The sequence below is a fragment of the Rattus norvegicus genome, chromosome 5, assembly GCF_036323735.1.
Source record: "Rattus norvegicus strain BN/NHsdMcwi chromosome 5, GRCr8, whole genome shotgun sequence".
In the NCBI taxonomy this organism is placed as follows: Eukaryota; Metazoa; Chordata; class Mammalia; order Rodentia; family Muridae; genus Rattus; species Rattus norvegicus.
The window spans coordinates 103,223,720-103,250,145 of NC_086023.1; the positions used below are offsets into that span (position 1 = coordinate 103,223,720).

At 40.2% G+C, this 26,426-nt stretch overlaps 1 protein-coding gene across 14 annotated transcripts in view; it reads left to right on the forward strand.

Annotated features, from left to right (window-relative positions):
• Ccdc171 (coiled-coil domain containing 171) overlaps positions 1 to 26,426 on the forward strand; it is a 483,978-nt gene that overhangs the window by 257,957 nt on the left and 199,595 nt on the right. For 10 of the 14 annotated variants that reach the window (XM_039110657.2, XM_063288312.1, XM_039110660.2 and 7 more), the window contains one exon: positions 12,939 to 13,070. The exons of 2 other annotated variants lie outside the window; for them this stretch is intronic. In XM_039110657.2, coding sequence (XP_038966585.1) covers positions 12,939 to 13,070 — 132 coding nt within the window. Of the gene's footprint in view, positions 1 to 12,938; positions 13,146 to 26,426 lie in introns of those variants that run through there. 2 more of the 14 variants (XM_063288315.1, XM_039110664.2) reach the window with 1 other exon arrangement.

Here is a 26,426-nt window from a genome sequence, read left to right on the forward strand (position 1 = left end):
GTTCTGTGGATATGACATTTTCTTTTTCATTCATTTGTTGAGACAACATTCAATTGCTTACACAGCTTGCCTGTTGTAAATTGTGCTAAAATGAACACTGGAGTGTAAATATTTCTTAGAGATTCTGACTTCCATTTGATAAATGCTCTGAAGTGGGGTTGTTGGATCTTATAGCAGTTCTCTTTTCATTTTTTGAGGAAAATTTCTACAGTTGCATCTCATTGTAACCTTTAAAATTTTCCTCATCACTGACACTGAGCACCTACCTCTTCAGGTGCCTGTGCCATTTTTGTGTCTCTTCAGATCATTGCCTCCTTTTAAATCAGGTTAATTAAGTTAGATTATTTCATTTGCCATCAAGTTGTTTGTATTTTAGAAATTGATCCCTTAACAGACTCCAATATAAATATTTCTATTTTCTATAAATATTATAAATATTTCTCACTAGCCACAGATTGTTTTCATATTCTGTCGATTGTTCCTTTAGTTGTGTGGAGCTTCTGTACTGTGATCCAACGAGATCATTAAGCTTTCTGAGGGCTCTTGTAAGAGAAACTCATGTGTTATGACTTTAGTATTCTCGAATTTCTTAGGATTAGTTTGTGATCTGATGTGATATATTTCAGACAATGACCTTCACATGTTTAAGAAGAATGTGTGTCTGCTGCTGCTTGGGAATGTTCTCCATGTATCTGTTGGATCAGCGTGTCTATGGTGGTGTTCTTATTTGCTGTTTCTTTGTTGAACAAATGTTTGTTCTAGTCATTGCTAAGTGAGGTAGTGTGGTCTCATATTGTATTGCTTTTTTAAATTTAGCTTTGTCATAATCCTATTTAAAAATGGGGTTCAGAGCTAAACAAAGAATTCACAGTTGAGGAATGCCGAATGGCTGAGAAGCACCTAAAGAAATGTTCAGGGTTTGGGGATTTAGCTCAGTGGTAGAGCGCTTGCCTAGCAAGCTCAAGGCCCTGGGTTCGGTCCTCAGCTCTTAAAAAAAAAAAGTTAAAAAAAAAAAGAAATGTTCAGCATCATTAGTCATAAGGGAAATGCAAATCAAAACAACCCTGAGATTCCACCTTACTCCAGTCAATATGGCTAAGATCAAACACTCTGGCGACAGCAGATGCTGGCAAGGATGTGGAGAAAGAGGAACACTCCTCCATTGTTGGTGGGATTGCAGACTGGTACAACCATTCTGGAAATCAGTCTGGAGGTTCCTTAGAAAATTGGACATTGAACTACCTGAGGACCCAGCTCCACCTCTCCTGGGCATATACCCAAAAGATGCTCCAACATATAACAAAGACACATGTTCCACTATGTTCATCGGAGCCTTATTTATAATACCCAAAAGTTGGAAAGAACCCAGATGCCCTTCAACAGAGGAATGGATACAGAAAATGTGGTACATCTACACAATGGAATATTACTCAGCTATCAAAAACAATGCCTTTATGAAATTCATAGGCAAATGGATGGAACTGGAAAATATCATCCTGAGTGAGGTAACCCAATCACAGAAAAACACACATGGTATGCACTCATTGATAAGTGGCTATTAGCCTAAATGCTTGAATTACCCTAGATGCACAGAACACATGAAACTCAAGAAGGATGACCAAAATGCGAATGCTTCACTCCTCCTTTAAAAGGGGAACAAGAATACCCTTGGCAGGGAATAGAGAGGCAAAGACTAAAACAGACACAGAAGGAACACCCATTCAGAGCCTGCCCCACATGTGGCCCATACATATATAGCCACCAAACTAGACAAGATGGATGAAGCAAAGAAGTGCAGGCTGACAGGAACCGGATGTAGATCTCTCCTGAGAGACACAGTCAGAATATGGCAAATACATAGGCGAATGCCAGCAGCAAACCACTGAACTGAGAACGGGACCCCCGTTGAAGAATCAGAGAAAGGACTGAAAGAGTTGAAGGGTCTCGACACCCCATATGAATAATAATGCCAAGCAATCAGAGCTTCCAGGGACTAAGCCACTACCCAAAGACTATTCATGGACTCACCTTGGGCTCCAAATTCATAGGTAGCAATGAATAGCCTAGTAGGGGCACCAGTGGAAGGGGAAGCCCTTGGTCCTGCCAAGTGAATGGGATTGTTGGGGGGAGGGCGGTAATGGGGGGAGAATGGGGAGGGGAACACCCATATGGAAGGGGAGGGAGAAGAGTTAGGGGTATGTTGGCCCAGAAACCAGGAAAGGGAATAACATTTGAAATGTAAATAAGAAATACCCAATTTAATAAAGATGGGAAAAAATGGATACATATAAAAAATGTCATCTCTCCCCATAAATAACTTACAAACAATAAAAGGGAAAAACATTTCAGCAAAAGAAAATTAGGTTTGTCAATATTTGTTTTGTAAATGCTTTGATATTAAATGCATGCGTATATTTACATCTATTAATCTTTGACACATGACTTCATATTAGTCCCTATGTTATCTCTTCTGAGTTTGATGTACAGTCTATTTTATACAATATAGTTACCTTATTTTGTTTACCGTTTGTGTATTTTTTTATTTTTCCATATTCAGTCTGCATGTGACCCTAAATCTAAAGTGAGTCCCTTGTAAAAGTACGCTGTATCTTGTTTTTATTTCATTAAACAACTTTGATTGGGATGCTTAATTCATTTATACTTGAAGTAATTACTGATGAGAAAAGATCTGTTGTTGTGTAATTTATTTCTATTTTATCTCTTGCTTTCCTCCTTTGTTTTTGTGTTTATTTTTATATACTTTAATTATTTTGTCTTCTTTTGGGTAATTTGTATGGGTACTTTACTAGTTATTTTCCTATTGCTCTGATAAAACACCATGACTTAGGCATCTTATAAAAGAATATGTTTAATTGGGCTGATGGTTCCAGAGAGTTCTCAGAGTGTTTGCCGGAGTGTTTGATCTTAGCCATATTGACTGGAGTTCATAATGGCAGAGCAGCAAAGGCATGGTGTCAGAAACAGCCGAGAGCTCATATCATGAACCACAAGCAGGAAGCAGAAAGGGACAGCCTCAAATGGCTCATGTCTTTTGAAACCTCAAAGCTCCTCCTTCAAAAAAACAAAATTCCTAATCCTTGCTAAACATTTCCACCAAGTGGGGATCAAGTACTCAATCATGAGTCTATGCGTGCCATTCTTTTTTTTCTTTTTTTTTTTTCCAGAGCTGAGGACCGAACCCAGGGCCATGTGCTTGCTAGGCACACGCTACGAGTGCCATTCTCAATCAAACCAACACAGATATTTTGTTTATGGTTACTATTGAACTTATATATAATTATAAGCCAATCATACCTTTAAATGCATACAAAACTTCCATACTTTTATTTTCCTCATCCGTTTTATGTTAAGGTTACAATTAACTTTTCTTTTTAGGAGTTAAGTAACATTTCTTTGTTATGGCTATTTTAAAGAATTTCCCTTTAACTTTCACGTTTAATATAAAATGTTTTCACTAACATTAAAATGAAACACAGTCCTCTATTTGATTACATATTGGTAATATATTATTGATTGTAGACTTTTTCTTTGCTTATAATTTTGTTATAATTTTTGCCATTTTAGTATTTTTTCAAAAAAGAACTTAAATTTTCTTTTAGATTTACTTATTTTATTTTATATGTATGAGTATTGTGACTGCATATAAGCATGTGCACCATGTGCATGCATACTAATATTTATAAGCCAGCATGTGGGTGCTGGGAACCAGACCCACACCCTCTGTATGAACAGCAAATGATTCTAACTGCCGAGTTATCTCCCTAGCCTGTATTATTTTGTTTCTCCTTGAAGAACTTTTAAAAGCATTTACTGTAAGTCCAGTGGTGATGAACTCTCTGAGTTTTTGTGTGCCTGGGAGGCCTTTGTGTCTTTATGATTTTCATGTGGCATTTTTGCCAAGATAATGTTCTAGGTTAGCATGGCCTGTAAGGTTCTGTGTAAAACATGAGCTGCTAGTTTAGCAGACATTACCTCGTTTATGACAAGTCATTTTCTCTTGATGCTTTTAACATTTCCCTGACTTGGGTGATTAGTTCTAACATGTCTCATTGTGAATTTGTTTGTTCTCATCTTTGTTGAGCACTTGCCTTCCTTGGTCAGGATGTTTCGCTTTCATCCTCCAGAATTCTGAAGTTGTCTACCACTGTACCTTTAAAATATCTTTCCTTCATTTCTGATAGTTTTGTACCGGTGTACAATGAAATATGATCATTCCTGCTCTCAACTATTATATTTTTGAAGCAACTTTCAGACTTTTTGGGTGCTTTTGCTCCCTAGTCTCTTTGCTTTCATGCTTTTCTCTCTTTCCATCTCTGTCTGTCTGTCTCTGTCTGTCTGTCTGTCTGTCTCTCTCTGTAACACACACACACAGTGGTGTTTAGTAGGTTCTGTGCATTATCTTCATCCTCTTTCATATTATTTTCTTCCTCTGAGTCCGTTGGTTGGGTTTAGTTCAGCTGTATACCAGTCATAGTGTCTCTTTCAACAATGAGACACTAAATCCAGCATCCCTTGATGAATACACATCCACGAATGTGGTCTTGCACATCTATGTAGTTATTCAAATGTGGGGCATACTTAGCAATCCCAGGAGTTACGTGAAGGCTTTTTAGAAGATTAGCATGTGAGTTGGTTGGTGGCTCCCAACAGTATGAAGACAGTGAAAAAGGCATACTTATGTGAGCAAGTTCATAAACATATAAACAGCCAGATATTTTCACATGTATATCACATACAAGGACAATGTAAGGGATGGGGCTTAATAGAGTCATGTTTAAGAGCTGTTTGAGTAGAGAGTTCTGTTAGCAGGCCATACCTCTAGGCTAGATGAGTGCTGAAAAGATGTGGATCAGGTTGTCAATGGTAGGTGATGTAAGAGCAAAAGATACAAAACTTAGCAAAATGGCACGTTTGAGTGAAAAAGTCTGGGAGTGACGGTCTGTGTAATGGGAGGTCCCATTTAATTGAATGTGTCTACCTTTAAGGGGAAAAGGAGTTTCACTTTTCAAGTACTTGGTTTAGTAATGTGGAATAACCAGCAGGACATGTTTCTGAACCTTAGGGGAAATCAGTGCTAGATAAAGGTTTAAGATTGATTAGCATAATATTCTGGCAGAGAAAGAAGGTGGGAGAGCCACTGACAGGAGAACAAACCACAGTGGATAAATGAGAGGCTGGAAAATGCACTCCGAGAGATTAATTATGCCACTGGAGCTGGAAGTCATTGAGGGATGGAATTCCGTCTCCTGACTTCTATATCCACAGCATCCATCACCATCCTGCTACTTAACAGATGTTTGCTGAATGAGTCAAACTTTACCATCATCTAGTCCCGAAACACAACAAAAGCGATTTCTATAATCCACTCAGTCTTGATGGTATTGCCATCTATTTTGTTTATTTGATTGCTAAAAATAACATCTGCATTTACTTTGCCTAATCAATAGCTAATGGAAAACGCCTACAGCCAGCGGTGAGAGCACCTCTAGGAAAGAGGCATACTAACTGTACAGGTAATGACCAGTTTGACTATGCTGCAGTAAAAGACACTCATGTCTATTTAGGGTATGCTGGGGAATAAAAGGGAGTGAGTCTGGACATGGCTGCCCCAGGCTTTTCAGTATGATTGTATAAACCTCTCATGAAAGTGCTGACCAGGACACATTATGATACAATATTATCCTTTAGATTTGTCTGTCAGGAAATTAAAAGGAGTGAAAAGACTGTGAGATCATTTTTACTTATGGAACTGATTGTACTTTTACAGTTACCTCTAAAAAGCCAGTAATTAGTGGCTCATCAAGGGCCATCTATGTGGTACTTATGATCTTTGAACGCTGTAACCTCATTTTTTTAAAATCTGGTTTCCTAAAGATGAGCTGAAAGGCACACGGGTGTTAGCACAGCCAGCTTGATGTTGACAGCCCTGTCCATGCAGCATTCTTGTGTGTGGCCATTCATGTTGTTCACTGTCATTCTGACCTAGCTGAGCTAGAAATGACATTGCCAACACAGGAAGGACTTAGAACCCTGACAACGGAGGATAAGATAGTGCAAAGTACCATTCATGTATACTTAGCAGTCTCCATGTGTCCCATTTTAAAAACAATTTATTCTGAGGAAAAAAAATTTTCTTCGTGGAAGATTTTAACAACTTGTAAACATATTTGTCTATTTTCAAGTTTGGGTTTTTATGCTGGTTTAAGTAGCCTGAGACCATGGTAATGTTTGTGGGAGCACTTTATGGCAGCCTAAAGATTTTCTTGCTGTCTAGTACCTATGTAAAATATAAATGATTAAGTTACCTGACTGTCCATCTTGATAATTTGATCTGAATATTCAGTTTTCTGGATTGTTAACAGGATGTGGCCAGCTTGATGGGTCGATTCGAGAGGTCAGTTATTTATAATCTGTACCCGAGATGTAGCTGTTCTGTAGGACGGTCGGGCTGGGATGTAGCTGTACTGTGGAAATAGTTTGGGTGCTGACTGCCTCATTTCTGGTGACAGCAGCTGGCAGTATTGGAGAGTTCTGGCTTTGCAAGTTGCAGGTCAAGGCTAGTTTTTCATCTCCTGCTTTGCGACCTAAAAAAAGTCTGTAGTGCCATCAGAGTGCCTACCTCTGCGGAGAGACTGCCAAGGTCCTAAAGCAGGTATGGGTCATGGGGCTATTTACGTCCTGGGACATCATGGTTTAGGGGTTGTGATTTTGTAAAGTATTTAACGGTTTTCTTTCAGAATAATAACTCTGTGTGTGTGTGTGTGTTGCACATGTATTATGCACCAGGAGGAGTGTAGAGCAAAGGGGATAAATGAAAATGGCCTGCTACACTGAGAAGAATAAGGATTTTACATATTTTCCATTTCTGTTTCTAAGTGCAAAACTATTTTTAAAATTAATATATTTTTATTTAATTTTTATATAATATATTTTTCCTCTCCAACTATTCCCAGATCTTACTACCTCCTCACCTACCAAACTTCATGTTCTTTCTTTCTCTCCATTAAAAAAGTCCCATAAAACACACACAAACATTTTTTTTTTTTTGGTTCTTTTTTTTCGGAGCTAGGGACCGAACCCAGGGCCTTGCGCTTCCTAGGCAAGCGCTCTACCACTAAGCTAAATCCCCAACCCCCACAAACATTTTTGAAAATCAACGCAGACAAGTTTAAAAAGTCCAATAAGACAAAACACAAAACAGAACACAACGAAAAGCACATAGACCCCATGGCCTCTGTTCTGTGTTGGCCATCTGTTGGGTGTGGGACCTGCCCTGAAGTGTGGTTGATATGCATGTGGAGAAAATGGGTTGTCCCTTCTCTAGAAGGTGTCCCTTACAAACAGCTTCTTGATAAGGATCGGGGGTGGGGGTTTCATGTCCACATCTCCTTCTCCACTATGGGATTTTGTTTGCTTTGAACTTTTACAGGTCTTGTTCATGTGATCACAGTCTCTGTGAGTTCATATGTGTGCAAGTCCTGTTGTGTCTGGAAGATACATTTTCCTTGAACCTGGGATGCTAAGATTGAAGATTAATTATAGCTGTGTGAATGTGTATTGGAAATTCTGTAGTAAAAGGTTTATTTTGAAGCAATGCAGGCCATAATACATTAAAATAGTTTTAGACTGATTTTAAGAATGAATAAAAATTAAAAGAATTAAAAAGATGAAAATAAGTCCCATAATGTACTATAATCCATTTTTACCCAATAAATATTTTGTGATAAAATAAGAGAATATAATTAATTAAAAAAGAGGAAAAAGTCCTAATATTAGTTTTTATTTTTTAACCAGAACTCAGAATGGAGAGTATCTCTAGACATCTTTTTATATGGTCTTGTCTATTTCAGTTTATTTATTTATTTATAATAATCTTTTTATTTTTTCTGGCTTGTTTTGGCTGTGGTAAGATATCATGAACAAAAGCATTTTGGGCAGGTGGGGGTGCAGTTTGACCTAAATAATCTACTGAGGGAAGCCATGATAGGAACCTAGAGGCAAGGACTGAAGCCAAGGCCATAGGAGAACACTTCTTACCGGCTTGCTCCTTTTAACTTGCTCAGTTTATTTTCTTACACACCCCAGGACCTAGGGTTTAGCTCCACCTACAATGGTCTGGGCCCAGCCACATCAATTACTGATCAAGCAAATATTCCACAGGCTTGGCTGCTATCAGACTTTGTGAAGGCACTTGTCATTCTTTCCTCAGATGACTCTAGCTTGAGTCAGGCTGACATAAAACAAGACATCACAGTATATATGGAGTCCAGAAAGATTTATACCTGTGCATGATAAATGATGAGCTAAGTAATTCTTTAGAGATGACCAACCCTATAGTTGATGATATCTGTCAGAAATCAGTTTTTCTGTAGTAAGATAGAAGTGAAGGAAGTTGGAAAGCACATTGATAGTCTGCATCTAACAGTTACCAGAAGAGCAGAAATGGATTAGACCTGTATGAGGCCATGGATAGCACATTATTATAATGGTTTAAAAGACAGTCACATAGAGACAGTTTTTCATGATAGTCTCTTGAGTTTTTAGAGTTCTGTTTCTTTGTCTCTTGTGACTTATGACTTATCTGTTGGAAATACTTACTTTTTAAAGGTCAGCAGTGAGTAAGAGAAAAAAGTGAATTTCTCTCTCTAAAAATTAAAATTCCAGAGTAATGTAGCTACTTTGTTTTATTCTTGTTAAATGTACTGAGACACTTGGGAGCTGGAGAGACAGCTCAGTAGTAAGAGCTCCTACAGCTCTTGTAGAAGACCAGGTCAGGAGGCCCTAAAGGACGTCTTCTTGTAGACTCTGTGTGCACCTACACTCACTCACACATGCAGACACACAAACATATGTACGTAAGAATAAAATAAAACAAATCTTTAAAAACATTAAAAATATCACTGTTTTATAATGTCTTATGTAATCTATAAAATACAAAACATCCACTGAGCATTAATTAAAATAAGTAATTAAATTAACTAAAAATGAATCACTAAGCAGTTTGAAGCAGAAAATATCTTACATACTTTTAGTAAGAGTACAAAGGAATATAGTTGGGGGTTGGGGATTTAGCTCAGTGGTAGAGCGCTTGCCTAGGAAGCGCAAGGCCCTGGGTTCCGTCCCCAGCTCTGGAAAAAAAAAAGAACCAAAAAAAAAAAAATGAATATAGTTTCAATTGTAGCACAATCAATGAAGTAGATAGAATTCAAGATTGACTTTTGAAATTATATCTATTTGTCTGTCTGTCTGTCTATCTATCTATCTATCTATCTATCTGTCTATCCATCTATTTATCTGTCTACCTATATATGATGTATGTATATGTATGTATGTATGTATGTATGTATGTATGTATGTATGTATGTATGTATGTATCTATCTATCTATCTATCTATCTATCTATCTGATTTTTTTTTTCGAGACATGGTTTCCCTGTGTAGCCCTGGCTATCCTGGAACTTGCTCTGTTGACCAGGCTACCCCAGAACTCAGTGATCTCCTGCCTCTGGCTCCCACGTTCTGGGATGAGAGGTGTGCACCACCACCACCATTTTGAGACTATTATAATTTAATCCATGGACATATGACTGATTTTTATATTCCAATTTATATTAAAATAGGAACTTTATAAAGTGAATGCTTTCTAGAAAAGATTTATTTCTTCTAATTTTATTTTAAACAATTTAGTAGTTAGGAATTTGCTTTAGCTTCTCTTCTGGAGGAGAGTAATTTTGTGACCATGTTTCTAAGGCAGTTCCACATTATCTGCCTTGAAAAGGTCTCTTAGTCACTTGGTGCTGAGTCTTTTTGTTCCCCTGGGGAACCGCAGCAGGAGAGAGTCTTCTCTGGCTGTCCTGTGAGTCAGTTCCCTCCACATGCAGACATTCACACAGCCTCAGCAACACCTTTCTCAGCCATCCCCTCCCTGTGTCCCGTCTCCCTCGGTGCTTTCCTCGGCAGCTTCTTTGCGCCCGGCCCTTCCTGGCCATAGTTCCTTACACGCTCCCAGCTTGATGGTTCACCCTCTTTATGCATTAAGATGAAAGAGTCCGACACAATCCCCTCTCAAGACTTTTCTAAAAACTTCCTACAGCCATGTGAAGAACATCTTTAGACACCTTTCCAAGTTCCAGTATAGTTTAAAAGTGCAGAAAAAATCTTTCAGAATTTTATCGGAACCACTTGTGATACAGTATCTATCATTTGTCCTGGGTCACCGTACCTCAGTGGCACTGTCAACTTTCAACATAGTATTTTTAACGAATTAGAAGTGTTTCACATGCAAGTTAGGCCAAGCATGTTAGCACAGTGCGTGTACACCCTCAGGGTGAGTGGGGCCTAGGCATTAAAGGGCAGACTGGGGTACTGAAAGCGTTCAAGTTTAAACACTCATAGGTGCTAGTATCAAACTTAGGCTGTGACTCTGCTCACTGTATGCCAAGCCTTCGTGGGGACAGCTAGAGCCCAGCGCCACTTGAGTTAAAGATGCCCATATGCTGGCATCGTGGCTATTCACAACTGTGTTGTGCCGTTCCCTCCATGCCTGTATTAGCAATCTGCTTTTGGGCTTTGACATCCGGGAATTCCCAGGTGAATTTTGTCACAGAAAAAAGAGAATCATCAATACCACAGTTAAACCTGACTTTCAAAGCTAATAGTATCTCATTTGGGGGCTCAAATTTAATAAATTTTCTTTGATTCTGGGTGAGTTTTTAAACATCAAACAATGAATTGGCCAGGGTGCAGTAAAATATTTAGATCTATTGACTCTGGTTCAGAAGGGTAGAAGGCAAAACACCAGTGGTTTGATGGTTTGATGTTGATAAATTCTCAGCACCTTAATCCACATTAATGTGTTCTTTTATCTGAATGATCACTGGTGACAGAAAAGGAAGAAGGAAGGTACACACACCCAACAAAGTCACAACCGGAAGCAGCGAATACTTGTAAAATGTAGTTTACTTTGTGCAGTAGGGCTTTCATCCCGATAGAAGCCTGGGAAGCCCTGCTAGAAATTAAGCACACACTGAATTACTCCCGCAGGGAGCACGGAGTGCGCTCACTTCTGTGAGGCATACCCTGCCGTGTTTGCTGCCATCCTCTCATGTTCACTTACTGACAGAAAAATCGCAGGACTCGCTTGGGAAAACAAGGACTCTTATTTATACCCATAGATTAGCACGAATAATTAAAAATGTCTCTGCTTATGGGCATTTGCTGGTTTAAGAAAAAAAAACCTTCAGAATATGACAATCCATGAGATGTCTATATTTCTCATCCTAACTGATTTTATATGGTAGTAAATAATTCTAACAGTTTCACAAGTTGCCCAACAAAAATAGAAAAACGGACGGTTATTTATCTCATTGACTGATTGATTGAATCAGGGTCTTGCTGTGTAGTCCAGGTTGATCTTCAACTTGCTCTGTAGCCCAGGCTAGCCTGGCTCTTGTGATCTCATGCCTCAGCCTTGGTGTGCTGAGATTGCAGGCACGAGTTACAGTGTCCCAGCTGCAGTGTTCAGGCAGGACAGGACGTGTGAGGGCTCCTTTGGCAATTAGTCTTATTTTATACTTAACACCATTCTTGATGTGCACCTCTATGCATCTTCATAAAAACTCTGTCACGTGGCCGTTAGATTGTGTGCATATGTGTGTGACCTTTGTATGTTTGTATGTGTGTTTGCATGTGCACATGTGTTTGCACAGGGGCCTGGATATCAGCATCTTCCTTTGTTACTCTCCCCTCCCCCTTATTTTTTTGGGTTAGGATCACTCACTGAACTCAGAGCTCTGGATTGGTCGAACTGAGTGGCCATTGAATCCCAGGACCCCACCTGCTCCCACCTCCAGCATGTGCCTGTTTTTTCACGTGGGTGCAGGAATCCAAACTCAGATCCTAATGCCTTCATGGTAAGCCCTTTAACCACAGAACCAGCTCACAAAAATGGTATAAGACAGCTTTATAGACTTTTTAAAATATATGATAGCAAAAAGAAAAAAGATATTTAAAAAAACTATCCAAGCACACGAAATGTTAGAAAGTATTTCTGTTTAATGAAAACTCTTCTTACTCAGTGGACTGATGAACTTTATATTAAATGCAAACCCAAGTGCAGAATGCATAAGGCTAAATCCTGGAGTTTCTTTGTATTTGCACGGCGTGTCCTGATTTGTCCAGAAGGTGGCAGTGTGATATCAACTGCCCACAGGAGCTCAGAATTAGAACTCCATCTGGACACGCTTGTGTCCTTACCTTTCTGAATACTTAAACTCTAGTACAAATGCTACTGATTTTATTTCCGTTATCTTATTTAGAGGTTTTGTGACCAAGCCAGTTTCCATGCATTTATTGCTAAGACTTAAGTTTAATTAAGTCCTGCAGTTTTAGAAGACTGAGCAGGACAAACAAACCCCATACTTGTGGATTTTGAAGTCTCCTTTTGTGTTGAGTGTATTTGTTCTTATTCCAGAGCATGTATTAGTGAAGTTTCTTTTCAAAACCCAGCCCCTAGTAACTATCGTGTACAACATGCATGATCTAATGTCAGTTAAACACGCTTTTAAGAGAGTGGTAATAGGGGATTGCAGCTTGCTTTTGATTTTGTCCCCCCTCCCCACCATTTTCCGAGTGGAGCTGTGAAGGAATAATTCAAAGCATCTTGATCAGAAGGCTTCTGTGCCTCTTCTCCCCTCTTCATTTCAAGCAGGAGGATGCTTTTTCTTCTTAACATTCTCCCCCAGCACTCTGAATTAGAGATTTATTTGCAACGAAAAATCAATTAGTCCTAAATTTATTCATGGATTTCAGGTCCAGCGATCAATGCAAGTCCACTCAGTGGGCTCAAGGGGACCCAGTTCATCCCAGTTAATGTGTCTGAAGGGGAATTACCATTGATGCTGTTTTTTTCCCCTTTAGGTCAGAGATCAGATCTCACTGTCACGGACTGCAGCAACTAGGAATGACTTCACCCTGCAGCTACCCAAACTGCACCTGGAGACCTTTGCAATGGAGGGGCTCAAGGGTGGGCCAGAGGTTGTAGCATGCCAGGTTAGAGCCTAAATAACATTGTTTGCTACTGAAATGTATAGAAAAATAAATTGTACTAACTGGAAGAGAATGAAAGCCTGGGAGTATTGTGAATAATTTAGATGAGATGCAAATAAATGTTTTCTATCACGTAGCATTAAAAACGTGTTTCTTTAAAGCCAGAACTAGCCTATTAAAATAATGCAGAAAATCGTTTCACAAAGAAAAGTATGTGTTTATATCAAAGTACAATATTAAAGGACCCACTTTCCTTTCAGTGCAAGCTGGTAAGACATTAGGCTTTTATCTTTTCAGGCCTGTATCTATTTGTTGCTTTTGTTGTTTTAAAATAAGTCACTTTACATAAAAAATTTCAAGAAAGAGATCTAAAGATTTCTCATGTTAGTTACAAAAAATCCATATTTTAGAAAAATTAGAAAAAATTAATTTTAGAAAAACCTAGAGTTCAACTGTATTTCGCATTAAAGAGTCTTTTACCTTTTAATGCTTAGTTTTATTGAGCATTGTACTACAGTGTGCAAACAGGGCCATTTCATTTTAAAGCTCAAAACATCAATTTATGAAACCTTGGATAACTTTAAAAGTAATTCAGGAACTTATTTTCAGAAGGATTCATTTTCAATTGTTGTAGCTATCCTCTTCTAGCGTGACTGTATTTTGTGATCATATTTCCTTAAAGTTCATATTACATTGTAAGTTGGAATATATAAAATTCAGCCAATAGTTTATCTCTCCCCTTACTGCTCAAAGCCTCCATTTGAAAAAAACTATTAGTATTATGTAAACTTCAGGAAGCTTGATTTTACAAGAGATGGTCCCTATTGAACAGTTCTCTAGATTGTCCAATATATTTAGAAGGAAAATGCTTTTTGAAAACTCGCTTTTAATATTTAGAAGCTTAAAATAATATTTTCTTTCTTCAGTTTATGACCATGTAGAATTTCAATTTTGTATAAAATGTGCTAGCCCATATGATCTGTGTTAACTTTACCTATTCCGCACCCTACTTTAACCCATTATTAGAGCCTGGGTTATGCTCTGCAAAAAACTGTTTATAACTTTTTTTAAAATCTAAAACATAATTATATAGGTAGGCATCAAACATTTTTATTTTCTTTATAGGCTTTACCACTATTTACAACAAAATTAAATGTGTGTTTTAAATTTGATTATCAAAATTTACAAATTTATTAAAGATATGGATACACTGATTTGAGATTTTTCTAGTAAGTGTAAAATTATCCTTTATTTGACTAACTTGATTTGCTCTTCCAAGGCTTGCCTCTTGTCAAAATTCACAAATAAAGATTTTCCGCAAACTAGATTTTATTGATTTAGAAGGAAACTTACTATAATAGTAATGATAATGATAATAATGATGATGATGATGATGATGATGATGATGATGATGATGGTGATGATACTCCTGGAGATGAAAGCACTAGTTCTCTGTGGTTGTGATATAAGGAAAGCAGGGGAGACACACCTTATTGTTCAGCTCTGCTAATGGTTGTACTTGTCATACACCTAAATGCTCAGGTAAGTTTTCTGACATTATCTATAAGGTACATTGCAGCTTAGTAATAAACAAGTAACTAGGAAGTCAGGAAACAATACAATTGATGCTACCCCCCCCCCCCACCTCCACTGATGGCAGCTTCCGTTTCAGCGAACTTCCCGTGTGCCAGACCCTGTCAGCTCACGGCTCTCTAATGGGACTGTCAAACAAGTGGCAGCATCTCCATTTTAGAATCAGAAAACAACCACCACAACAGGCAGTTCTTCTTGGATCAAAGTTTAGTAGATGGTAGAACAAACTTAAGTCTCCAAGTAGATGACTGCGAAGCGGAAGTGGTCAGTCTGACACTGAGGACTTAAACAGCCTGTGTTACTGAGAAGGGTAAAACCATGGAAACTTAGGTTGTTAATCCATTGGAAGATATTCGTTATACATCTGCATGGGGCATAGTTTATGCTACATCACAGACCAATTCGCAGATATATTCTTCCATTCAATAATCAAATAGTATAAAAAGTGTACTTTTGAACTTTGTACAGGATAATGAGTGTGCTCACTATAGTTCCTTATTTTTAGGAATTCAGTATTTTAAAAATTTGTAATTGGAACATAGTAATTGTATATACTTGTGGAATATAATATTTTAATGCATATATGCAATATGCATCAGTAAGTAATGATCAAATAAGGACAATTAGGGACATGTCATTACCTCAGACACTACTGCTTATACTGGGAACATCTGAATCCTTTCTTCCAGTAATTTGGACATACGTAGCAAACTACTAGAAACTACATCATCTGCCCCATGCTACAGAACTCTGACACCCACTCCTCTTAACTTCCCAGGTCTGGCAAAAATCAGAGTTCTCCCTCCACTGAAAGATCTCATTTAACTTCTATACATGAATGAAAACATGTGGCTTTGGTGGACTGTGCCCGACTTACTTCACTGAACATAATGTCCTCCAAGTTCATCTGTGTTGCCAGGACACTAACCCTTTCTATTTATGAGTGTTATTATTGACAGGATAGTGCATTTTATTGCCTAATAATATTCTGCCATGTATATAAACTATATGGTTGATCCATTAACTTGCTGTAGATCCCTAGGTTGATTCCATATCTTCACTTTTGCAAATAGGGCTGAAAAAAATGAGAATACAGGTATATTTTTGATGTACCAATGTAGAAATGCTAGCTTTGTGCCATGGTTTCTGTTTTATAAAGTGGAATGTAGCAGTTTTCCAGGCCTGTAACAGGAATGAGAGAGGCAGCGAACAGAGGGCAGGCGGAGGAAGCAGGCAGGACCTGGTGACTTCATCCCATCCCTCTGCAGCCCCATGAGTGTGAAGGAGCAGCAGGCACTCCTGTCACTGCTCCAAGGTGTTTACATGCTTTACTTCATGGAACGCTTACTTAGGATCCTTTCCTCATAGCTTCTTCCCGAGCTTTAAGTTCTTACCAAACACAGTCTGCCTTAACTTCCCGTTTACTTTCTATGTCAGGTGATTGTCCAGAGGGGTCATGGCCTCAGTGGAGCCTCTTGTCTAGGAGCCTATGGCAAGCTTAAGACTGTGTTTTCATATCCCAATTAATAGCCTTTCAAGCTTTCACTATAATGCTGAGAAAAATCAAACCATACAGACCAAAGCTTTAACTAAAATGGCCAGTGAGAATGCAGAGGACCCAGTGATGAAAACATTCTGTTCATATGAAGGCAATTCCTGATTTTTATAGTCTTACACTCCCACGTATGTTTTTAAAGTGACTTTGATCTGTAATGCTGGTAATATCTAGCAAACATTAAGAAGTGACCAATAAATATTTGTATCTGTTACCATTCGGTGGTGAGAAGCAGACAGACGTTGGACGCTAGCAGTAGCTGATGCGTGATGAAGTGTTTGATGTGTGCAGCACAACCTCACCGAATCCCTTCAGGTTCAGTGAGGAACCAGCTTTCTGCTCCTGTCTAGTTGTTTCTACCCTCTGTCTCAGTGTGCTGCCCGGGAGCAACGGGTTCTGCTCTACAAAGGGCTGAACTGAAGTCCACTGAGGGGAAGGAAGGTGTTAATAGAACAGACATCTAATGAGCAGCATCACCAGTCCATTCTGCTCTTGTCACGCACGCCCTTTACTTTCTGCAAAGCATGTCATTGGCTTGCTTGTGCTCGTGCTTTAAGATGACAAAAAGAGAGAAAGAATGAAAGTAGGGTCTTTCTATAAAATGCAATTTCATTTGTGTAGAAAACATAGAAGAATAAAAATCCAGAAGAGGGCTAACTAAATATGTTTCCTGACTTGTCTATTTTGGTCTCTTCGTCTCTAGAAAGAAGAGTAGACACTCCCAACTCAGCGTTAGTATGATGACTAAATGGGCTCATCTACTGCCACTACTGGGTAGTAAGAGATAACTGTAATTATGGAGAATTTGTCAGGTTTCCACAAACATGAAAGCTTCAAGAGCTGGGGAACTTAGCCTTATTGATGGCTGCAGCCTCAGAGCTCAGACTCCAGGGAGCTCACAGTGCACAGGAGCTCACACTGCACAGGGAGCTCACACTGCACAGGGAGATCACAGTGCACAGGAAGCTCACAGAGCACAGGAAACTCACAGTGCACAGGAGCTCGCAGTGCACAGGAAGCTCACAGAGCACAGGAAACTCACAGTGCACAGGAGCTCACAGTGCATAGGGAGATCACACTGCACAGGGAGCTCACACTGCACAGGAAGCTCACACTGCACAGGAGCTCACAGTGCACAGGAGCTCACAGTGCACAGGAAGCTCACAGAGCACAGGAAACTCACAGTGCACAGGAGCTCACAGTGCACAGGGAGCTCACACTGCACAGGAAGCTCACAGAGCACAGGAGCTCACAGTGCACAGGGAGATCACACTGCACAGGGAACTCACAGTGCACAGGGAGATCACACTGCACAGGAAGCTCACAGAGCACAGGGAACTCACAGTGCACAGGGAGCTCACACTGCACAGGGAGCTCACACTGCACAGGAGCTCACACTGCACAGGGAGCTCACAGAGCACAGGGAGCTCACACTGCACAGGGAGCTCACACTGCACAGGGAACTCACAGTGCACAGGGAGATCACACTGCACAGGAAGCTCACAGAGCACAGGAGCTCTCAGTGCACAGGGAGCTCATACTGCACAGGAGCTCACACTGCACAGGGAGCTCACACTGCACAGGGAGATCACAGTGCACAGGAAGCTCACAGAGCACAGGGAGCTCACAGAGCACAGGGAACTCACAGTGCACAGGAGCTCACAGTGCACAGGAGCTCACAGTGCACAGGAGCTCGCAGTGCACAGGAAGCTCACAGTGCACAGGGAACTCACACTGCACAGGAGCTCACAGTACACAGGGAGCTCACACTGCACAGGAAGCTCACAGAGCACAGGGAGCTCACACTGCACAGGGAACTCACACTGCACAGGGAGATCACACTGCACAGGAAGCTCACACTGCACAGGAGCTCACAGTGCACAGGGAGCTCACACTGCACAGGGAACTCATACTGCACAGGAGCTCACAGTGCACAGGAGCTCGCAGTGCACAGGAAGCTCACAGAGCACAGGAAACTCACAGAGCACAGGAGCTCACAGTGTACAGGGAGCTCACACTGCACAGGGAGCTCACACTGCACAGGGAGCTCACAGAGCACAGGAGCTCACCGAGCACAGGAGCTCACAGTGCACAGGGAGCTCACACTGCACAGGAAGCTCACAGAGCACAGGAGCTCACACTGCACAGGGAGCTCACAGTGCACAGGGAGATCACACTGCACAGGAAGCTCACAGAGCACAGGGAGCTCACAGAGCACAGGGAACTCACACTGCACAGGAGCTCACAGTGCACAGGAGCTCACAGTGCACAGGAGCTCGCAGTGCACAGGAAGCTCACAGTGCACAGGGAACTCACACTGCACAGGAGCTCACAGTACACAGGGAGCTCACACTGCACAGGAAGCTCACAGAGCACAGGGAGCTCACACTGCACAGGGAACTCACACTGCACAGGGAGATCACACTGCACAGGAAGCTCACACTGCACAGGAGCTCACAGTGCACAGGGAGCTCACACTGCACAGGGAACTCATACTGCACAGGAGCTCACAGTGCACAGGAGCTCGCAGTGCACAGGAAGCTCACAGAGCACAGGAAACTCACAGAGCACAGGAGCTCACAGTGTACAGGGAGCTCACACTGCACAGGGAGCTCACACTGCACAGGGAGCTCACAGAGCACAGGAGCTCACACTGCACAGGGAGCTCACACTGCACAGGAAGCTCACAGAGCACAGGAGCTCACACTGCACAGGGAGCTCACAGTGCACAGGGAGATCACACTGCACAGGAAGCTCACAGAGCACAGGAGCTCACAGTGCACAGGGAGATCACACTGCACAGGAAGCTCACAGAGCACAGGAGCTCACACTGCACAGGAGCTCACACCGCACAGGAAGCTCACACCGCACAGGGAGCTCGCAGTGCACAGGGAGATCACACTGTACAGGGAGCTCACACTGCACAGGGAGCTCACAGTACACAGGGGTGAAGTTATTTCAGATGCTTGTCAGGGACACCAGGACTCAGCTTTTGTCACAGTTGTGCATGCTTCTAAATGACTTGGTTCTTGTGTCTTATGTTTAGGCTTATACTGTTTAAAAACAGAATCTTTCAATCTGTCTAATGAAACTGTTTTAAGACTTAGTGTATAATAGCTACCTCTAGAAATGTAGTACATTTCATAACTATGTGTTTATGAGTACTTCATTAGAGAGTCTTCATTTGAAACCTCTTATTTATAAAGATTTTCAAACAATATAGCCTCCCCTGTGGATGCAGTAATCCTTTAATTGCTCCTAAACTGTAATGTCATTGCAGACCTTGTTCACGGGGTTTTTGCTCATGACTTTCAGAATACAATTATTTTTATATTCCTTCAAGATATTTTTAAAATTGATATTGATAAAGAACATTCTGAAAGAAACCTTTTGATTTTTTATTTGAAGAAGCATGAAGCAAATGGTACTTAACCTGCCCGAGAGTAAGTAGCTACGGTTATCTGTGTGGACTCTCCGTGGTTCTCTGCACTTTAGTGCTGCAGCCTGTTAATCACTCTGTGAGAAACTTCTATGTTTTTCAGCATTCTTAGAAATTAAGAGATGTTAGACAATCTCATTTATAAGACTGAGCCATCTTGATACTTTTCTCTTCGTGTCATCCCATCTGCATACATGAATTTTCAGAGGGCTATTACCTTTTTAAACATGAAAACGAGCCACTTTGAGTGAAAATCAGGTTAAATATAACAAGCACTACTTTTTAAAATAAAAATATTTCTGACTAAAAATTTTATTGCTCTAGTTCATTAGTTTATAACATACATTGTAATCTTATAACAGTATTATATGCCTGTGTATATAGTGACATTTGTCTCAAATAATGTAATTTGCTAGAAAATTTGCTAACATTAAATTCTGAGTTTTTAAAACAATTAAGAAAGATGTACCAGATCCTGACAAAAAAATTACACCCCAGTGAATCTGAAAGAAATATAAGATCATCTGAGATTTGGCATTCAGACAGCCAGAGTTAACCTTTATGCCTTTCTTGTTATTTTAGCCATAAATGGAAACTCATAAACAAGTATCACTTATATTATATTGCATTTCCATATGTAAATCATAACAAGGGCATACATACTGTTTTGTAAACATTATCTTTAACCCAGCAAACTTAGTTACCTTTTTGTTTCTAAGCACGAGTTTTACAAGATAATATGCTACCTGTTTCCCTTAGTTTTTCTGTTTTATTTCAAATGACTTGCTATGATAAGGTACCTTTCATTAACCCACTGATAAAATGTAGTCTTGAACACCACTCACCAGAAACCGTCTGTTAAGTGCTGCTCAGTTTATGCTTTAAGAAATATTTAATGCATATGGTATTTTGTCCTTCACTGTCTGGTCACTGTTCAGACTGGGGATTTAATCCACACACACCCATTGGGGCATTTCATCTGTCCTTATCTTTTGAAAAAAATAACCTGACGCGTGAGAGCAAAGGATGGTGTCGCTGCAGCTTCTGCTGCTGTTTCATAGATGCCCATCGCTCCTTGCCTGCTGCACACATGCCTGCTGGATTGTGTAATCCGAATGGCCTGGTGTCAGCGCCCTGAAGTAACACTACACAATGCTAGGAATGCTTTAAAATGGGTATGCTCTACAAAGTAAGCTAATTTAGTCATTTCTTTTTTTTTTAAAGAAAAATAATTAGGACGAAATTAAGATCTAAGGAGAATGGGTATATGGAAGGAAGTTTGAGGAGGCTGTGTGCCCAGCTATGGAACTGATTGAACACAGTTCTTTCTGGACACAGTTGCCTGTAGCAGGAATTTCCACTAGTTTGTTCAACCACTGTCCTCCTCATGGGACACAGCTTTATCCCTTGGAAAGAGAAAATATGGTTACTGTTCTTGGGTTGCCAACAGTGCCACTGGGCTTCTGTCCCACAGTCACCATTTCCCAGGGCTCTTGGCGCTTCCTTCTTCCAGAACATCGGTTTCTTCGTCTGTGCAGTGGATACCCATTCTAGCCCATCTTGGGGTGACTTTGATGAGCGTGTGGCATGCCTGAAATGGTTTTCTTTACTGTTTGGTTTAGGTTCCTGGGTCAAGTATACGATGCCTGAGTGTCCAACTATGGTTAAGATGCTCTTATCCAACACAAACAAACAAACCAGACTGTGGGAATTGGCAGCCGCGAGGCTACAGTCTTCTGTTTATCACCGACTATGCTACAACATCATGTTGATAGGATGGTAGTTAGTTCCTTAACAGCATGGCATTTGGAAAGGACAGAATAATTCTACTTTCTAGGGAGCAAGGGCATCATGTGGAGAGTCGGAATACCTGGGCCAAAGTCCTGGCTCTGCAATTTAACCATCTTGGCAAGTCCACGAGCATCACTGAGCTTCCACTTCCCCTCTGGAAAGGTGACGAAGGCTGTCTTGCTTTGGCTCACAGGGCTGTGGGAAGATGGATGGGATGATGGGCACATGAAGGTGCTTTCCACACGAGGAAGTGCTGTGTGCACAGAACCTACGGTGGGCTGAGATGTTAAAGGTCTGGAGCAGTGACCTAAATACACCAAGGAATGTCTTTGTGACTAACTTCTGGTAGTTTTGGATGGAGAACATGCTCGCACGTGCCTTCAAAAGAACAGAATACTCAGCAACTGCAGTGTTTCACTCTAGGAGTCTAAAGTCATTGCCAAGATGTAGCCAGTGCTCAGCACACACTTGTGTCTTTATGGTGAGATTTCAGCCATCATCACTCTTTTCTTATTTTCTTCTAACCCTCCTTTGTTACTGCTGTGTGCAGAGTTTACATTTTTTTTTTGTTTGGATTTTGCATTCCAGTTCTGTGGAACAGTGGTGATATTTCTCTATGTGTGAAATATTTGACATGCACTTAGCAAAACAGCAAAAGGACATAACAAAAAGCGTAGATTTTTTTTTGCACTGCACTTTTGAATTGTAGGCGGTCCTGACAGAGAAACCAAGGAACGATGCCATGCTTACCATTAATGTAAAAAGCCCAAAACTAAAGCCTAAACTTGAGCCTTTCTCTTTTTATCCCTCGTTTTTGAAGCCAATTTTAAGTACAAGTGTAACCTTACCAGCTAACACCTTTTGTGGCTCATTATTAAGAGCCTGAAGGCCGTGAGCACTTGAACTCTCAAGTGCTACAACCAGAATTGCTCTTCACTTTGTCCTCTCGTTTGATGGACTGCCTAGGTGAAGACCTGGAACAGGAAGGGTTATCTGCAAATTGAGTGAGTTTATTATGGCTTAGTGATTTGCTGATTGATTTCATTTGCTGTCAGTTAAGACTCTCTTAATGTCAGTTTTCTTTGCATAATGCCTTGAAATAAAGACTGATGAAGTTCTGCAGATTGATGGCGCTTATATAAACTGACCCTGATTTGCCCTATTCTCCATGACAATTTAAGTGACAGCAGTTGGAGGAAATACAGCAATGAATATGCAACTTAAGGACAGAGGGAGGTGCAGTAAATCACTCAGTCCAAGACTCCACACAGAAGCCATCTCTTCAGTAATTCCACAGATGCCTTCAATTTTCTGAAGCAGGGCATCGCTCTTAAATATATTTAACATGTTATCATATGCATGCATGCGTGTGTGTGTGTGTGTGTGTGTGTGTGTGTGTGTGTATTTGAATTGAAGAGAAAAGCTAATGTGACCCTGAATCTTCCCACAGTGGCTAACCTTTCTTTCTTCACTTATTAAACATGGAGTTGCCGGAATCAGAGCTTAAATAGTTATTGCGAATATACATATTCAAAAGGATAAAGTTGGAGCTGAGAGCTCAGTTGGTAAAGTGCTTGTGAGAGGACCTGAATCCAATCCTCCTCACCCACATAAAAAAGCTGGGCTTGGAGATATACACTTGTCATCCCAGCAATGAAAAGGCAGAAGTAAGTGGATCCCTGCCACCTCCACGTGCTTATGCGCCCATAATTGCATGTACAAGAATAAAGAATAAAATGGACCCCTGACTTATGCCATAGGAAAAATCAACATGAAACGGTCACCTACATTAAACTTTCAAGCCCTAGAAGAAAAGTTTTAGAAAAAAGTAGAAAACCTCCTTGACACTAACCAGGTAGCTATGTTTTGAGAATGTTCCAAGAGCATAGGCAACAAGTGCAAAAATAAATAAGTGGGACTACATCAAAGGCTTCCTAGTGTCTGCAGAGATGGCTCAGTGGTTAAGAGCACTTACTGGGTCCTGGGTTCTGTTCCCAGCACCTACATGACAACTCACAGCTGCCTGTGACTCTAGTTTTAGGGGAGCTGGCTCCTTCTCACCTTCACAGCATATACCTGGTGCATACACTTACATACTTACATACACACATACACCTACATGTGGTGACATACTCATTTAATATATATTATATATATACATACATATATATATAATGAATCTTTAAAATTTTATTCTTTGGTAATTTCATACAACTACACAATATTTTAATCATACTCACCCTCAATTCCTCCCTGCACTCCCTGCACACTCTTGTTCTATAACTAGCGTATAGCTGGTCCCATAACCATCGTGTCTTCTGTAATCTTCCATGTCAGACGTTCTGTGCTGTGATGAATACTTGAAACAATATTAAGCGAGAACAAATGTTGGCAGACTGCTTGTCTAGCAAGTACAAAACCCTGACTCCTATCCTGTATAAACCAGCTATGGTGGCACGGGCCTGGAATCCTGCACCCAGGAGTTGGACACAGAATTAGCAGTTTGAGGTCATTTTTGACTACTTATTGAGTTCAAGGCCAGCTAGAGATGAGAGAGAGAGAGAGAGAGAGAGAGAGAGAGAGAGAGAGAGAGAGATTCAAAACTTTTGAGTTGATATTTATAGGGAAATACTTCGTATGGTGATGACATGAGCTTCCTGTTGCATCACTTCAAAAGGTACACGTGTCTGCATGTCTCTCCTTTAGTGTTCAGATTCCTTATTATGTCCAGGTACTCTAACCCTAATTCATCTGTCATAACGCATCCCATTAGATATCTAACTTAAATGAGTTTAGAAGTCTTTGCCTATAGTTGTTTAGAACCTTCCGCTAGTGGTTGTGACATTCTGATAGTGCAGTTCTAACATTCCCATTCACTAGACGTCTCCCATGTCTTTGTTTCCTTGTAAATGTATCTTTTATTTGCCAGATGTAATTGTCTTGAAGGTTTACTACTGAATAAGCTCACCCTTTCTGGCTCATTCTGAACTCTGGCTGGCTGGTTCAACTCAGCTGTTTAGGCTCAAATGCCTCTTCTAGCTGACTGATTTAAACTGGCTTCTCTCCTAACTGACTTGTTCTGCTTGGCCTCAAACTAACTCTGGCAATCTGTACTTGTCTTCTGGCTCCTTCTCACTCTTTGGCCTATCTGTCTTCACCTGTGGCCTGTCTCTGTAAAACTTCTCCCTCCTCTTTCTCTTTGTTCCTTCTCCTATTCTCATGAGAGTTGGGCATATCCTATCTCTGACTCGTTGTGCCAAATTTTTCTCTGATTCATAACTTTGTATACATTTAAATTAAACATCACTTTCAAATATTTCTGCTCCTTTCTGCAGACTAACTTTACCTACATTGTTTGGGATTAAAAGTGTGTACTAAGCCAGATCATACTTTAATCTAGGGTGTATCTGTATTCCATCTGGATCATATCTTTGCTTGTGATCCCTTGTCACAGCAGCCATATTGACAAATTAAAATTCCTCTACATCTCCTCAATTTTCTGGTCACCCCCAAGATGAGATAAATGCTGGATTATAAAATAATAAATCTTTAAAATATTCTGCAAGGCTAGCAGTCAACCAAATGAAAAGGCAACATATGTAATGGGAGAAAATATAAGCCTCTGAATAATGAGGCATTAATGTTTACAGTAAGAAGCACACATAACTCTGTAGTACAAAACCGGGAAACCCAATTTAAACATGTCCAAAGGCCTGCATGTATACTTCCCTGGAGAACACGTACAGTGGCTAATAGATGTATAAAAAATGTTCACTATCACTAATCTCCATGTTTGATGAAAATCAAATCACACAATGAGCAATTCCTCACAGCTCTCAGTATGAATATTATTAAAAAATCAAAAATTGATTAGGACTAGAAGGGACACGTCTCAACTGAAGAAAGGCTATATACCATCAGCTAGGAACCATTATCATACAAAAAGGGGGGAACCTTAAAACATTTCCATTAAATCAGGTAAAGGGACAAAGGTTTCTAATTTCCCACTCACACTCAATATAGTCTTGACATCGTAGACACAGCAATAAGACAAGAGAAGGAAACAGGGATACAGATAGGCAAGAAGAAATCAAGGTATGATATGATTCTGTGTCACATGAGACTCAGAAGCATTTGTAACTGATCAACAACTTCATCAAAATGGCACAATAGAACATTAACATAAAAATTAAGTAGTCTTCGTGAGTAACATTGGAATGCATGCTGAGGAGGGAATTAGGAAAAGAATCTTGTTCAAAACTGCCTAAAATTTCCATGGAAGAAACTTAACCGAGGCAGTGGAAAGACCTCACAATAAAAGGTTTCAGATGAAGAAACTGAAGACCCTAGAAGATGGAAAGGCTCCCATGTTTACAGACTAGAAGCATTGTGCAAATGTGTGCTTTACAAATGTTGTCTCTATCAAACTCTGATGTTATCCTGGGTGTGGTGGCAGACCTCTGACCTCAGCATTTGGGAGGCAGATCTAGGTAGATTTCTGTGACTGCAAAGGTGGCCTGGTTTATTTACATAGAGGAGCTACATAGAGAGTCTGTGTCTCAAAAAGAAAAAAGAACGTTAAAAAAAAACAAAACAAAACTGGAGAGATAGATCAGTGGTTAAAAGCTCCGGAGTTCAGTTCCCAGCACCCATGTAAGGCAGTTTATACCATCTATAGTTACAGATTCATGGGATATGATGCCTCTGGCTTTATGTACACACACACACACACACACACACACACACACACACACACACACACACGTAGACATACACATACACATAGTTAAAAATAATAAAAGTAAGTCTTTAAAATGCAAATGCTATTTCTTCATAGAATTAGAAAGAGTCTTATGGAAGTTCAAAAGACCCTGGATAGACACAGCAGTCCTAAGGGGCGGGGTCATGGTGGTTGCTTGATTTCTGACTTCGAATCATACTACGGAACAAGACACAATAACAAAATCAGCATGGTAGTAGC